Source organism: Oncorhynchus clarkii, chromosome 1, assembly GCF_045791955.1.
Source record: "Oncorhynchus clarkii lewisi isolate Uvic-CL-2024 chromosome 1, UVic_Ocla_1.0, whole genome shotgun sequence".
In the NCBI taxonomy this organism is placed as follows: Eukaryota; Metazoa; Chordata; class Actinopteri; order Salmoniformes; family Salmonidae; genus Oncorhynchus; species Oncorhynchus clarkii.
In genome coordinates, this window is record NC_092147.1 from 41,538,827 (window position 1) to 41,552,942 (window position 14,116).

General features: G+C 44.7%; 1 protein-coding gene across 11 annotated transcripts in view; it reads left to right on the forward strand.

The window, feature by feature from the left end:
* The window catches only part of LOC139407155 (microtubule associated monooxygenase, calponin and LIM domain containing 3a), an 87,748-nt gene that overhangs the window by 67,733 nt on the left and 5,899 nt on the right, over positions 1–14,116 (forward strand). For 5 of the 11 annotated variants that reach the window (XM_071150652.1, XM_071150662.1, XM_071150689.1 and 2 more), the window contains 8 exons: positions 1,540–1,614; positions 1,723–1,922; positions 2,025–4,071; positions 4,291–4,385; positions 8,463–8,513; positions 9,667–9,774; positions 10,265–10,358; positions 12,083–12,133. In XM_071150652.1, the coding sequence (XP_071006753.1) occupies positions 1,540–1,614; positions 1,723–1,922; positions 2,025–4,071; positions 4,291–4,385; positions 8,463–8,513; positions 9,667–9,774; positions 10,265–10,358; positions 12,083–12,133 (2,721 nt within the window). Of the gene's footprint in view, positions 1–1,539; positions 1,615–1,722; positions 1,923–2,024; positions 4,072–4,290; positions 4,386–4,511; positions 4,781–8,462; positions 8,514–9,666; positions 9,775–10,264; positions 10,359–11,349; positions 11,532–12,082; positions 12,134–14,116 lie in introns of those variants that run through there. The other 6 variants (XM_071150736.1, XM_071150745.1, XM_071150726.1 and 3 more) reach the window with 5 other exon arrangements.

Consider the following 14,116-nt stretch of genomic DNA (forward strand, 5'->3'; position numbering starts at 1 on the left):
TCCGTATGGGACTTGCAGCTACTGTAACTACCAATTGGGGAGAAAAAGAGATAAAAGTTTTAAAAAACTATTATTCTGCCTGGGGATGGGTATAGGTCGTGTTAAAGCCTGTCTGTCAGAGGTCAGGATGTGTTAGGGGTTGAGAGTCAGATCATTCACAGTGTGCCAGGCCAGCCAGGGTAAAGCTCTCTTTAAGCTGTGCTGATAACACATTATAAAGAGTTTCTCCTGTAGGCTACACGTCACACTCACCAGAGCTGTTGCAAGTCTATGGTAGGTTGCCTCTGCCTGCACAGTGGTGTCACTAGGTGGGGAATGAATGAGGGTGGAGTTGACAATTATAGCGCAGTCATTTCTCTGGAATAGTTGTTTTCCTCTGATATTAACAGTTGCATGTTTCTGAGGTCGGGTGACTCCCATTTGAAGCTTTTTGGAGGGGATTCGTTCTTGACACAAAAAAACATACAAACTAGTAACTCTCTCGCCTACACCTGTAGTGTATCGAGCTCACAAGGACGCTTTGGAGGAGGGATACTTTTGCTTGTCCACTGACATGTGATGCCATTAACCCGTTTTGGTTGTGCAATTGCTTGATGCAAGCGTCATGCTTTGCGTTTTGCAGAAATGGATCAGTGCATGTCTCATACCACTAATCATGCCATGATATATGCTCCTCTTTTTGTTTTAGTGTTTATGTGCAACTATGTCTACATGTTATAATGATGTGTCTGTTAATATCTTACCACAAATCTCTTTTTAAAGTTTGTCCCAGAAGTGTACCTTTCCTTAGCCTAGTCTGTAGCAGTTGTTATAGCATAGTTTTCAATAATCCCCTTTCGTTTGCTTTTATCTCATTCCTGTTCTTCACGCTTCACATTTACCCAAAGGCATTTTCTTAAGTATTTGTTTAATAACACTTTGTTTCTTATCTTTTTACTCAGAGGTCAGACATGGAGAGGGTTCAGATTAGGGTTCCTTCAAAAAGCAACAAGAAAGAGGACTTTGACACCCACCCTCTCAAGTTGTTCTGAATTCCTGCTACATTATTTTGTTGAAATATAATTTGATCTCTATGAAATTAAGCTAATTGTATTGCAACCAAATTGGCCATTTTAAATGTATAGGATTCAAATAATATTCAATAAATATACTACCCAACATCCTATTTGGACCAAACTTTTTTTCTACCAATGTGTAAGACATGGGTAATCAAAAAAATAAATAATTTGAAAACCACCCACTGAAATTGGATGTTGTGTACTATATTTATTGAATATTATATGAACTATAAATTAAAATGGCCAATTTGGATGCAATCAATAGCTTAATTTCTCAGAGATCAAATGATATTTAAACAAAATCATGTTGCAGGAATGCTTATCTTATCTGTTTCTAACTACAGAAACTTTTTCAGAACAATCTGTGATCGTGGGTGTCGTGACTTTCTGAAATGACATGGAACGACCCATTAGACTGCTTGAACCTAACTGAAAGCTCAGTTGATAACCCTGTTTAACTGTATCTCTCCTGTGCCCTCAGAGCCCTGTGAGGATGATGACCCGGAAGCAGAAGTGGGCAGCCATGATTTTGAGCCAGGCACCGAGATGGACCAGGGTATTGAACCAACTTATTCAGCAAATCTCTACTACTTCGTATCTAATATTTTTTTGAGGCGTCACAGAAGGCTTATTAAGAACACTGATCTTGTCTATATTATTACAGAGGACATTCCCTCTGACGCAGAGGCGGAGGCTCGTCTGCACCAGTCAGAGCTCAGTGATGCGCTTCCTGAAGAGGACAAGAAGTCGCAGAGTCAGGGGATCACCTATAGCATTGAACAACCTAGTGTCAGTCCGGTGAAGTTAGTTGCGGAAGTTGTGCTCTCGCCAGTCAAACCATCGACTCCACAGCCTGATTTACAGGTAAGAAATGTTTCCCTCTCATCCACTTGTTAGCCATTAGTTCTTGGCATTTAATGACTTCGTCAAAGGCTAAATGCTCCTCTTCCTCTGCTTGTCTTCCAGATGTCTCACACGTCTCCTCCCTACCTGGTCAAATCACCCGGAATGCGCTTTTTCCCAGATCCCTTGGCATTGGAGAACGTCACAATACCCCAGAGGACAGTTCAGACTCCCAATACCAAGAGCCCCCAATACGCTACCCCTGCCCTGTCCCCCATTCACTCCCCTGTTCAATCCCCTATTCGCTCCCAGCCTATCCCACTGCCTGAGACGGTCACCCCAAAATCCCCTGTCAACTCTCCACCCTGCTCCTGCCCCCCGACAGGGAACCCGCTGTCTCCCATCTGTGCCCAGCCGCTGCCCTGCCACGAGCCCTCCTCACCCCTCACCTCGGACTCCCCTGTCAGAACTCAGCCTGTCCCTGCCATCACCTCCACTCCGCTGGCCAAACCAGCCTCCTCTGACAGGACTACCCCCGAGCCTCAAAAATCTCTGGACCTTACAGACGAAACCCTGGTGAAGAAGACGGACATCATCGAGGAGTTCTGGCTGAAGAGTGCCGAGATTAGGAAGAGCCTGGGTCTCACCCCACTGGACCGTAGCAGCAGCAGCAAAGCCCCAGAGAAGGGTCATGTTACTGTGGGTAAGGTGCCCACTCCGGACTCCCCCTCGACCAAGTCCTATACCTCAGAGGATCTCTCAGAGCTTAGGCCTTCCCCTTCTCCCTTCACCGGTCGCTCGGTCATTCGCAGGCTGAACATTACAGTGGAGGGCCAGGTCATCTCCCCTGCGGAGCCCAAGAGCAATGGCTCAGAACGGAGGGACCTCAGCAGCAGCTCCGGCCTAGGCCTCAACGGCAGCATGGCCACCAACCAGACCAGCCAGGCGGCCAGTGACAGCTACCACACTTCCGACTCCACCATGCTCACCCCACCATCCAGCCCCCCGCCGCCCCCGCCCAACGAGGAGCCAGCTACTCTCAGGCAGCAGCAGAAGCACCAGGTGTCCTGGGACAATGGGATCGATGGCCCCACTACACCTGAGCCAGCCAAGAAGCCAGCCAAGGCGGCACTCACCAAGACCAACAGCCCTGTGCCTGCACCAAGGACCCAACTCAGCCCTGTGTCTATGCCAGTATCTGCGCCCAAGCCTGCCCCCAGGACTACACCGGTCACCTCGCCAGTCACCTCGCCGGTCACAGCTCCGGTCACTCCGTTGGTGGTCATGAGACGGGAGAAGAGCAGCAAACCACGTCGGGAGGAGGTGAGGAAGTCATTCGTGGAGTGTGTGGCGGAGATCCCGTTTGCGGACGATGTGGAGGACACGTACGACGAGCGGACGCCGGACACAACCATGGACAGGTTCTACACTCCGCCCAGCAGCAAGCCCAACAGGGAGAGGGAGAAGCGTCCCCTGCACCTGGCCCTGGCCATGGAAAACGGAAAGCCCATTTTCCCTGTGAACCAGCAGGCCTCGAAGAGCCAGAAGGCCCAGCAGTTCTCCCCGGAGGCCAAGGAAATAGCAGAGGAACGGATGAGAGCCAGAGAGAAGTCCATCAAGAGCCAAGCTCTGAAGGAAGCCATGGCCAAGCAGCTCAACAAGATGAAAGAGACGGACACTGCCAAGGGCGCCGCCGCCACGGCTAAAGTGGTGTGGAACGTGGCCTCATCAGAGACTTCCGGGAAAAGTACTAAGAAGTCATCCGGTTCTCCAAAGACGTATGCAGTGAAATCTCTTGAGTCGAAGAAGGCTGAGACTCTATCAGAGCGTTTCTTTAGCAGTCAGGGTAACAAGAGTCTGGACAGCTCGACCGTCTCCTCCGACGGCTCCGCCTCGGGGGGCAAGAGCAAGAAGCGCGGCTCGCTTTTCTCACCGCGCAAGAACAAGAAGGAGAAGAAAGCCAAGAATGAAAGCCAGCTCTCGGTCAAGCACGGCACAGACGAGACGCCGTCGCCGCCCAAACACAAGTCCCTGTGGAAGGCTGTGTTCTCGGGGTACAAGAAAGACAAGAAGAAGAATAAGGATGACAAGTCATGTCCCAGCACGCCATCCAGCTCCAACACCAACGACTCCGGGAAGAAGCGATTGTCGCCTCTCGGCAGGTCGTCAGGTGAGACTGACAGAGAAACACAGGATGTCATGGAGTCTATAGTTTACCATGGTATACCATGGCCTGTAGTTTACCATGTACCACTTGCTTAGAGCAAGGCATTTAGTCTTGATATCGGTCTTTGGTTATATGTTCCTGGCTAGTTATTTTAGTTATGGTCACATCAAGTCCAGAGAGAAATAACAGTTAGTTATGCTGTCTTTGTTTTTTCCATTCCAGATTTGAAGTCGCGCAGAAACCTGAGCTTCTCTGAGGACTCGGATCTGTCATGTGATGATGTGCTGGAGAGGTCTTCTCAGAAGTCTAGGACAGACGTGAGTCATGCTTGTCACTCAGAGTTTTATTTTCATCCATCACCGGTTCACACTGGAAAACCTCACCCCAACTGTGGTCATTTTTGTGTGTTTTCATATGCTGTTTTAAATCCTTTATATTCCAAGCGGCATACGGACATCTTTGACCTAGTGTCAGGCATTCAGAAGGAAACGACAAAGGAGGAAAAAGCGGGGGAGAGAAAAAGGCAAAAAATAAGGGAGAGGGGAAAAGAAAGAGAAAGAGGTCGGGACCTTGATCGAATCATAGAAAAAGAGGAAGAGGAGGTACTACACTTGGTGCTACAGTGGGATGAATGCTTTTGAATTTCAAACAAGCATAACAATTCAAATGTTGAATGTAAATTACTATTCATTTTTTGGTTATTTTCTGGTTAGAATCCCAGACACCCTAACTCAACCTAAAACAGTATTATAAAAAGATTTACCATTCCATTTTTTGCCATTAAATTCTGTCTGCAAGCAAAGTAACAAACTATTAGTATTAATAGTATTAATATTGGTATTAATAGTCGGGATTGGTTGAAGTTCAATGTTAAATGAAAATCTCCATACCATCATATCAAAGCCAATATGACACCAATGTTGATAAAAATGGTCAACAACTCTTGTAGCTCCCTCCAGTAACCACGAGCACAACCGTTCCTTGATTTTAACTGGCGGCTTTATTCTGTAGTTTTAGTCAGAATTATCACCTTCCGTGAGAACTATAAAGTAAATGAAAAATACAGTTAAGCACACTCTTACAACCTTCTTATCTTACGAGTGACTTATTAGCTTGGTATAACTCTGAAGTGCTTACATACATAAACAGTTTAGCCGGCGTTATAACAGTATCAGATTAAACACACGAATAAAGGAAAAATAACTAATTGGCTGCTTATTACAGAAGGGAGGAAATCAAACTTCACCCTTATTATTCCTGGCATGAATTCACACTTCATCCTTAATTATTATAACGTTACCATCCTAACATACACACTGCAACCTTTACGAACTACACCCGATGACATGAAAATGTAGCTAACACAGCGCGGGATTGCCTCCCCTCCAAAGGTGTGTTGCTACAATACTGTCCCCGTTACAACAGTTATTAGCTACGTAGTTCCGCTTGTCTTATCATTTCCCACGCATAGCGAACACGTAAACAATTCAAACAAAAAACAACATAGACTTACATGTTACTTGTCAGTTACAACTCTGCCTGTGTGAAGCTAGCCGCAATAAGGATTAGCCACAATAGTGGAATTTGCGATTTGCCTTTAAAATAAAAGACCGCCATTGAAAGTTCAACAAAATACAAAAGTTTGTTAATTTCACATATAAATCCGTTGAAATCGCACTGTGGAAGTATTAGACTTTGTAATTGCATTGGGGGCATACTGACCGTGTACACAGTATTAAGAACACCTGCTCTTTCCATGATAGACTGACCAGGTGAATCCACGTGAACGCTATGATCGATTATTGATGTCACTTGTTAAATCCACTTCAATCAGTGTACATGAAGGGGAGGAGACAAGTTAAAGAAGGATTTTTAAGCCTCGAGACAATTGAGGTTGATTGTGTGTGTGTGCCATTCAAAGGGTGAATATGCAAGACCAAAGATGTAGGTGCCTTTGAACAGGGTATGGTAGTATCTGCCAGGTGCACCGGTTTGTGTCAAGACCTGGAACGCTGCTGGGTTTTTCAGTCAACGGTTTCCTGTGTGTATCAAGAATGGTCCACCACCCGAAGGACATCCAGCCAACTTGACACTGTGGGAAGCATTGGAGTCAACATGGGCCAGGATCCCTGTGGAACGCTTTCGTCGCCTTGTAGATTCCATACTCTGACGATTTGAGGCTGTTCTGAGGGCAAAATGAGGGGTGCAACTCAATATAAGGAAGGTATCCTTAATGTTTTGTACACTCGGTGTATATGCACTGTACAGCCTAACCTATGGATGTTGCACCCATGTAATGGAGTATCAGCCTACCCAGTGACACTCACAGAACTGTGTAGAGTTGACACAAACGGGCAGCCAGGGGGGACACTCGGACCGAGTTTGTGAAATCCTGATCAAGGACAGGAGTTAAATTGAATTAGTTTTACGTGTGTCAGTGAGCAGTCAAAATATGCAGTGTCTGGCAAATTCAAAGTGTTTAGTTCCGCTGCTGCTGCTGCTCTGTATCTGTGGAGGTTTATCCATTAGAATAGATGGAGCTCAGGGCCAGAGGCTAGCATTCCTCATGCTAACCTTTTTTAAATACTTTCCAAAACAACTTGTCGTTAATGTCTTGCCCACGGTTATGATTTCAACAGACTCTGAACGTGTATCAGAGCCTCAATGGGCATGGCAAGCATGACTTCAGTCATGGCTCCAACACTGAATATGTCTGATAGTACATAAAACGTGTTTTTAGCAACAACAACAAAATAACAAAATGTAATTTCATGTTCGTTAAGAGTGGATCTTTTCACTACAAGGGATCTGGCCCTGTGACGCTCATTGAGGAACATCAGGGATCATTTATCCAGAATAGTCTCAATTAGTTTTGTTGTTCTGTGGTTTGTTTAGTGTTTCTCGTTTTTTAGAGATGTTGAGTAGTTTAATGTCAGTTCTGTGGAGTGAAATAGTACCTTTACTTCTCACTGAAATAGGTAGTCTACTGTATGTAATTGTCACTTATTTTTGTCTCAGACTGCTCTGCTAGTAGCAGTGCAGATTCATCTACACTTAACAAAAATATAAACGCAACATGTAAAGTGTTGCTCCCATTTTTCATTAGCTGAAATAAAAGATCCTAGAATTTTTCCATACCCACAAAAGGCTTATATCTGTCAAATTCTGTGCGCAAATTTTTTTACATCCCTGTTAATGAGCATTTCTCTTTTGCCAAGATAATCCATCCACCTGACAGGTTTGGTGTATCAAGAAGCTGTTTAAACAGCATGATCATTACACAGGTGCTGGGGACAAAAAAAGGCCACTCTAAAACGTGCAGTTTTGTCACACAACACAATGCCACAGATGTCTCAAGTTTTAAGGGAGCGTGCAATTGGCATGCTGACTGCAGGATTGTCCACCAAAGCTGTTGCCAGATAATTGTAATGTTGTCTTCTCTACTATAAGCCGCCTCCAATGTCTTTTTAGAGAATTTGGCAGTATGTCCAACCGGCCTCACAATCGCAGACCATATGTATGGTGTCGTGTGGGCGAGCGGTTAGTTGATGTCAACGTTGTAAACGGAGTGCCCCATGGTGGTGGTGGGGTTATGGTATGGGTGGGCATAAGCTACGGACAACAAACACAATTGCATTTTATCGATGGCAATTTGAATGCACAGAGATACCGTGACGAGATCCTGAGGTCCATTGTCGTGCCATTTACCCGCTGCCAACACCAAATGTCCGTTCCTCCGTGGCTTGCGTATTCACCAGACATGTCACCCATGGAGCATGTTTAGGATGCTCTGGATCGGCGTGTACGACAGTGTATTTCAGTTCCCGCCAATATCCAGCAACTTGACACAGCTTTTGAAGAGGAGTGGGACAACATTCCACAGGCCTTAATCAACAGCCTGATTAACTCTATGGGAAGGAGATGTGTCACGCTGCATGAGGAAAATGGTGGTCACACCAGATACCAAACCCCCCCTCCCCAATCTGTATTCCCAGTTATGTGAAAATCCATAGATTAGGGCTTAATTCATTTATTTCAATTGACTGATTTCCTGATATGAACTGTAATTCAAATCTTTGAAGTTGTTGCTTTTATATTTTAGTTCAGTATATTTTTGAGCAAAGTCTTCTCATGAATATAATCAGCTGTTTTGCGTCAATGTTTTCTTCATGTTGTCTCTGGACTACTTGGGTATCTATTTTAAATACAAATGATTTGAGTTCAATGTTTGATGAATAATTCATGGTAGAAATGTAGATTCACCACTCATCACTGCACCCTCATCTTTGTGTTGATGGGGGGAGGAGGGCTTTTAACATTGCCTGTTTGATTGTACCCATTTAATCATTCCATTTGTTTGTTTTCTTTTTTCTGTTTGTTTTGTTTTCCCCAAGTCTGTTTATGTCCCTCACGCATTGGCGTTCAAGAGAGCGTACGCCACCAAGGTAGTGTGTACACACATGTCCATTGGCTCACGTCATATTACCCCAGCGCATGCGCCAACCGTTGCACTACTACCCTAACCATCTACGTCCATTTTGCCAGTGGCCACCGTGACCGCATACCTAACCATTACTCTTCAGATGCATGCCACAGCGCCCTCACCCTCTGCTGGAGGTCCAAACTACTGCAGTCCTCATTCTTCGGGTCACAATGAATGACAACTTTTCAATATGCCTACCCGTGCTGTTCCCCCGTCTGCTCCGGTCTTTTTGTCGATCACCTTATCTTTTGTCTCTACTGGTCTGATGTTAACCCACTGTTCTCCAGCGCTGCTGTCAGAGCCACTTGGATTCTAGCTACCTCTCCTTGTTGCAATACTGCTCCTTTTCTATACCACTATCTCTTTTCCTCGATCACTCCAGTTAAAAAAAAAAGATTAAATGTTTAATTTGTTTTAATACTTTTTTTTCCCCACTCCAAATTCAAATGTTTATTGCATACAAGTAAGAACTGAAAGAGGACAAGAACCTTGTTAAACGTACATAGACCAACTCATAAAATGTGATGGAAAAAGTTCCATACATTTCTGATAATTTATAGGCTTGTAGACTGGGGAAATATTGCGAGTTGGAGAAGTGATATAAGGAAATCTAAGGTATATCATATATTTGTAGTTTTGTCTGTTCAGTTTGGATTGTGTGTTGTGAACTTCAGGTTGTACTAGAGCAGATTGTGGTTGCTGCCCGTCTATAAGATCCCTGTAGTTAGTCTTACCCTTTGAGCCCTGTCCTAATTATGCAATTTCTAGAATTGGCGAGCTCTTCTCGTACTCTCAATGGTAGACTTTGGTATAAGTGATTGCCACCTCCCAGAAAGAAACACCAGTTTTCTATTTAATTCCACTGTGGAGGAGGAGAGCTATCATTCTCTGGTGTTTTCCTGCGATGTCATAGATTGTTGATTACATTAGACCATATCAGTCACCCCTGTAAGCGCTCGCTGGACTCTTCACTGTAGAACATTATCTGCGAATGTTCTTTGAACGTTCTGTGAACAGAGCGGTTCCACTGTCCTGTCTTGTGAAGGGCCTAGTTCCCACAGAGCTGGATGGGCCATTAGTCAAAGGCCTCTGACATGGTTGTAATGCTGTTTCAGAAAACCTACACAGAGGAGGAGCTCAATGCCAAGCTGACACGTAGGGTACAGAAAGCTGCCCGGCGACAGGCCAAGCAGGAGGAGCTGAAGAGACTGCACAGAGCCCAGGTAAGCAGCCAATAGGATATTTTATGTTCGGGGGGGGGGGGGACTTTGTGAGTGGATTAAGTAACTTGTGTATGAGTCCACACTGCACAGGAATGTTTAACCGGTGAACCAAGACTGCTGTGAATTATGAATGATTTTAGCAAGCCCCAATTTGATGTCTTTGAAGATCATCAAAACAGAACTCCCATGCAGAGATCAAGACAATACTAATTAGCTATGCATCCTCGGTGTTGCCGCTCATGAATATTTGATAAGACAAAAAGTAAGCCTATTTATAGAAGAACAAAAACGGATCCAACTTTGAGACAGTAATTATTAAGAGGGTTTCAGACACGACCTTTAAACTCTTCTCATACAAAAAATGTTTTTGCCTATTGGAACTGTGTCGGTTCATTCAAATGTTTTGGATCTGTGGGCTATGAGAGACTCTCCCAGACCGTGTGTGTGTGTGTGTGTGTGTGTGTGCTGAATTGTTTGTTTCCTCCTTCAGACCATCCAGAGGCAGCTGGAGCAGGTGGAGGAGAAACAGAGACAGCTGGAGGAGAGGGGTGTGGCCGTGGAGAAAGCCCTGCGAGGGGAAGCAGGTATATATCTGTCACTCTTATGTCTTCTTATTCTGATTGAGTTACATACCCCAAGGGCCCGCCCGTGGGGTGTGGTCATGCATTTTAAATGTTGGGATTGGGGAAAGAGTTTGGAGATGTTCATTCAGTTTGTTGATGCACGAGTGTCCTAGTTGGGTGGAGGTGATGCTCTTCAACAATATGTTGATGAATATGTTCATCTCTATTTTACAATTCTATATGTTATATGCTACTATACTAAATACATTCTGGTTATGCAAGTACAGATTTGACTGTTTGCCCTCTAAATCAACTCAACCACTCTCAAACGCTGTTACTGAGGGTTTCTTGACCGTGTAACAATGTTCCTCGAAACATGCATTGACCTCCCTTTTCCGTAATAAAAGTGGTTTTGATAGCAGCAGACTAGACTTCTAAAAGTTATGCTTTTCACAAACCCAGTCACCCAGGTTTTGCAATGAATGAAAGTATGTCTTACATGTATAGAAATCCTACTCTCGGATATGCAGTGTCTGCGGTATCTGTTACTCTGAAGCGATGCATTCAAACCGTGCAAGACAAGGGACTATCACAGACATCTGTACTTTCGCTCGGTGAAGAAGTCATTATTGGTTACTGTAGAACATGATACAATGCTAACCCAGCTTTAGGAGGGTTTCAATGCATGTAGAGTATAGCATAGCTAGAACATAATCGGTCACTTTTCGAGGGATACATTTTAGTCTGAATATAATCTCTAATTACTTGTAATCTACATGATGTCTGCTGAATACGACACAAGCTGGTGAATGCTTGCTTATAAAATAGCTATGGTGATGTTCTACACCCCCAAGAATGAGACCAATTGAATGACAACCTTGAGGTGTAGGAGTCGATCTTGATTGGTCATTGTGCTTATTTTACTAAAACTTTTTTCCCCCATCAAATTTCTCTCAAATTGACTGTTTCTCTCAAATTGACTTTAACCTCTCTATTGTCTACTCTTTTAAAGGATTGTATAAAGGGACTTATTGTACTATACCAAAACAACACAAAAGACGATCAGGTATTAGACTCACTGTAGTTTAACACAAGACCCGTACTGTACATGCCAATAGTGGTGACACTGCAACAGTCTTCCATCTCTGAACATTTGATCTTTGTACTCTCATTTATTTCCTGTCGGTCATCGTCTTGAGCTGCATGCGATTAGGAGGATGTCTGTTTCAACATAGATTTGTGTGTGCTCACACTGGATGTGGTTGTCCTCTTTCTAGAAGGGTTCATATGCGCCGAGATTGAGTTGAATTTTGCCCCAAAGGGCTTCCATATCGTGCAACATTGTGTTTTATCTGTCGGTATGGTCAATAATCAAAAGTGGGGATATTTACAAGAAATTTGAACCCACCGACCCTTTGGGTTATATCACAATGACTCTCCAGAGCTGGTGTTGCCTCCTACACACACGGTTCATATCTTGTACACAGAGGCAGTACCCAGCCATACAGCAAATCTATGTAGCCATCCTGTCATTACGGAAAATACCATGTAGTACAAGCCAATATGTGTACTTGACTGCATTTGTTTTGTGGTGAGTACTTGGGTGTATGTTGTAGTGTGTGTGTGTGAATGTGACGTGTATGCAATCACATGCATGACCCTGTTGTTGCAGATTGGTGTAGCCCAGTGGTGGCTGTGTGTGTGTGTGTACAATAACTCGTATCTCTAATATATCCCTGTTGTAGACTATTGGGGAGAGTCTAATTACAGTGAAATCCTGGACTTGCATCTGGGCGGTATGTATTTCAAATCTGTCGCTTCCAACTAACAGCTAACCCACCTATTTGTCTTCCCCCAGCTATGCTACCGGTCTGGAGCTTGTTTCCTCTTAGCTACGTCCCCTGCTGCTGCAGTAGCAGTACTTCCAGCACACACAGTCCGACAGTCGTCTTAAGATAGTCTGATCATTTTCAAAACCTCTTTGAACATTGTAACGTTAACGCCGCTGCATTGATGACATAATATGATTTTACGGCGGTGGTAAATGTCAACGCCTTAATGCTTTGTGTACAAGTTAATGATCACATCGACAAAAGAAAAATTCACGCATGCTAACACCTAACTGGAAAGTAGTGCAGCCCTGCCTCTTACTGACCCCTAAACTCCTAACTAAACCCATGGCCTGGCCCTTGACTAGCCCCTAGCCCACCCCTACTACCTTAGAGCTGTGTGCTGTGGTACTAAATCCATCCCTGTAGTCCCAGCTCTGGTGCCACTGCTCCTCGGCCTCTACCATATCTGCCCCGTTGCATAACTCCCTGTACTGTACGTGTCCGTGCTGAAAGGCACCCGGTTCCCTATATAGTGCACTACTTTTGAACAGGGCCTTATATGGTGCATTAAAGTTGACCAGGGCACATAGGGCGCTGGTCAAAAGTAGTGCACCACATCGGGAAAAGGGTTTGGGCCCTGGTCAGAAATAGTGCACCACACAGGGCCATAGGGCTCTGGTCAAAAGAAGTGCACTACATAGGGAATAGGGTGCCATTTGGGACAGAACCTGTGATTGTCCAACAGAGTCTCCGTCTTATTGACCCAGGGTGGATGTGGTGTGTGGCCGTCCGACTGTTGGACTGTTATTCTTTCTGTGATGATGCTGTCCAGCCATGTTGTCGTTGTCCCCACCCATTAGACAGCAGATGGTGTGGAGTGTTGTAACACCGGGAAAAATCTATCTGGCCATTGTTCCCCCCGATTTTAATATGATCACATTCATGAATTCCATGCCCCCTTTGACGATTGTTCTTCACTTTCTCACTTTGTGGTTTATCGTGCCTCGGTTCAATTGCATGCCACCATCATAAATGTTTAGTTTCTTGAGATAAGGAATCCATTGCACAGAAGGTAAGTATTTCTGGAAGACACCATTGACACTTGGTTTGATCCTCCAAACTGAATTCCGTGGTCTCGAGCTTTTGGGCTGTGTGGAGGAGAAGGTGTGCATGGTCTGCATTCTGCAGGTTGGGCCTGGTCTGGTACAGTGTCGGACTGGCTCTGGCTGAGTCGTGCTCCGCGACACAGGCTGTTGTGAGAAGCAGCATGGCTGTGCTGTGTGTGTAGTAGCCCTGCAGGGGGTGCTAAAAGCTAGCGAACAAAACTGTCATGCTCTCGCTTTTGGCCAGCAGGGTTGACTGCAGCGACACATCTTGTCTATCACTCCATTTATGACCATAATCACCTCCAATAGGCATGCTAGTTTCACATTCCACTGATTCTCAATGATTTGGAAATTCATATACATGTTCTGTTACATAACTTTGATTTCATGATGAGGTGCGAGGCAGAAGCAATCCGCTATAAAAATCTGCCAGCAGTGAGTGTATAAGCGATAAGCCTTTCTTGTTTGAGTCGAGAGTTATGATGATTCTACATGGTAGTTCTTCCGACACATCCTCCTCCTATCCTCTGTGATAGTCCCTTGTGGTTCAATTTCCCCGCATTCCATTCTCTCCCAGCTCTTTCACCCCAGGTCTCAGACTTTTCAGTACATTGTGAGTTTCCTGTCTGTATCGGTGTGTGACCGTCGATGACACCATCCCTCCTCTTCACATGTCCTATCAAGATCCTTCCCATTGTGTGTTCCGTACCCTGGGATAGAAGGTTCTTCCTTGTTGAGAGAATTCCATTATTTTGTCTATTTTCCACTTTACTAACTCTACTATATCCAGCAGATAGTATGAACTCGTTTTCTGTGAGAACATTCTCACAGAGGTTCACAT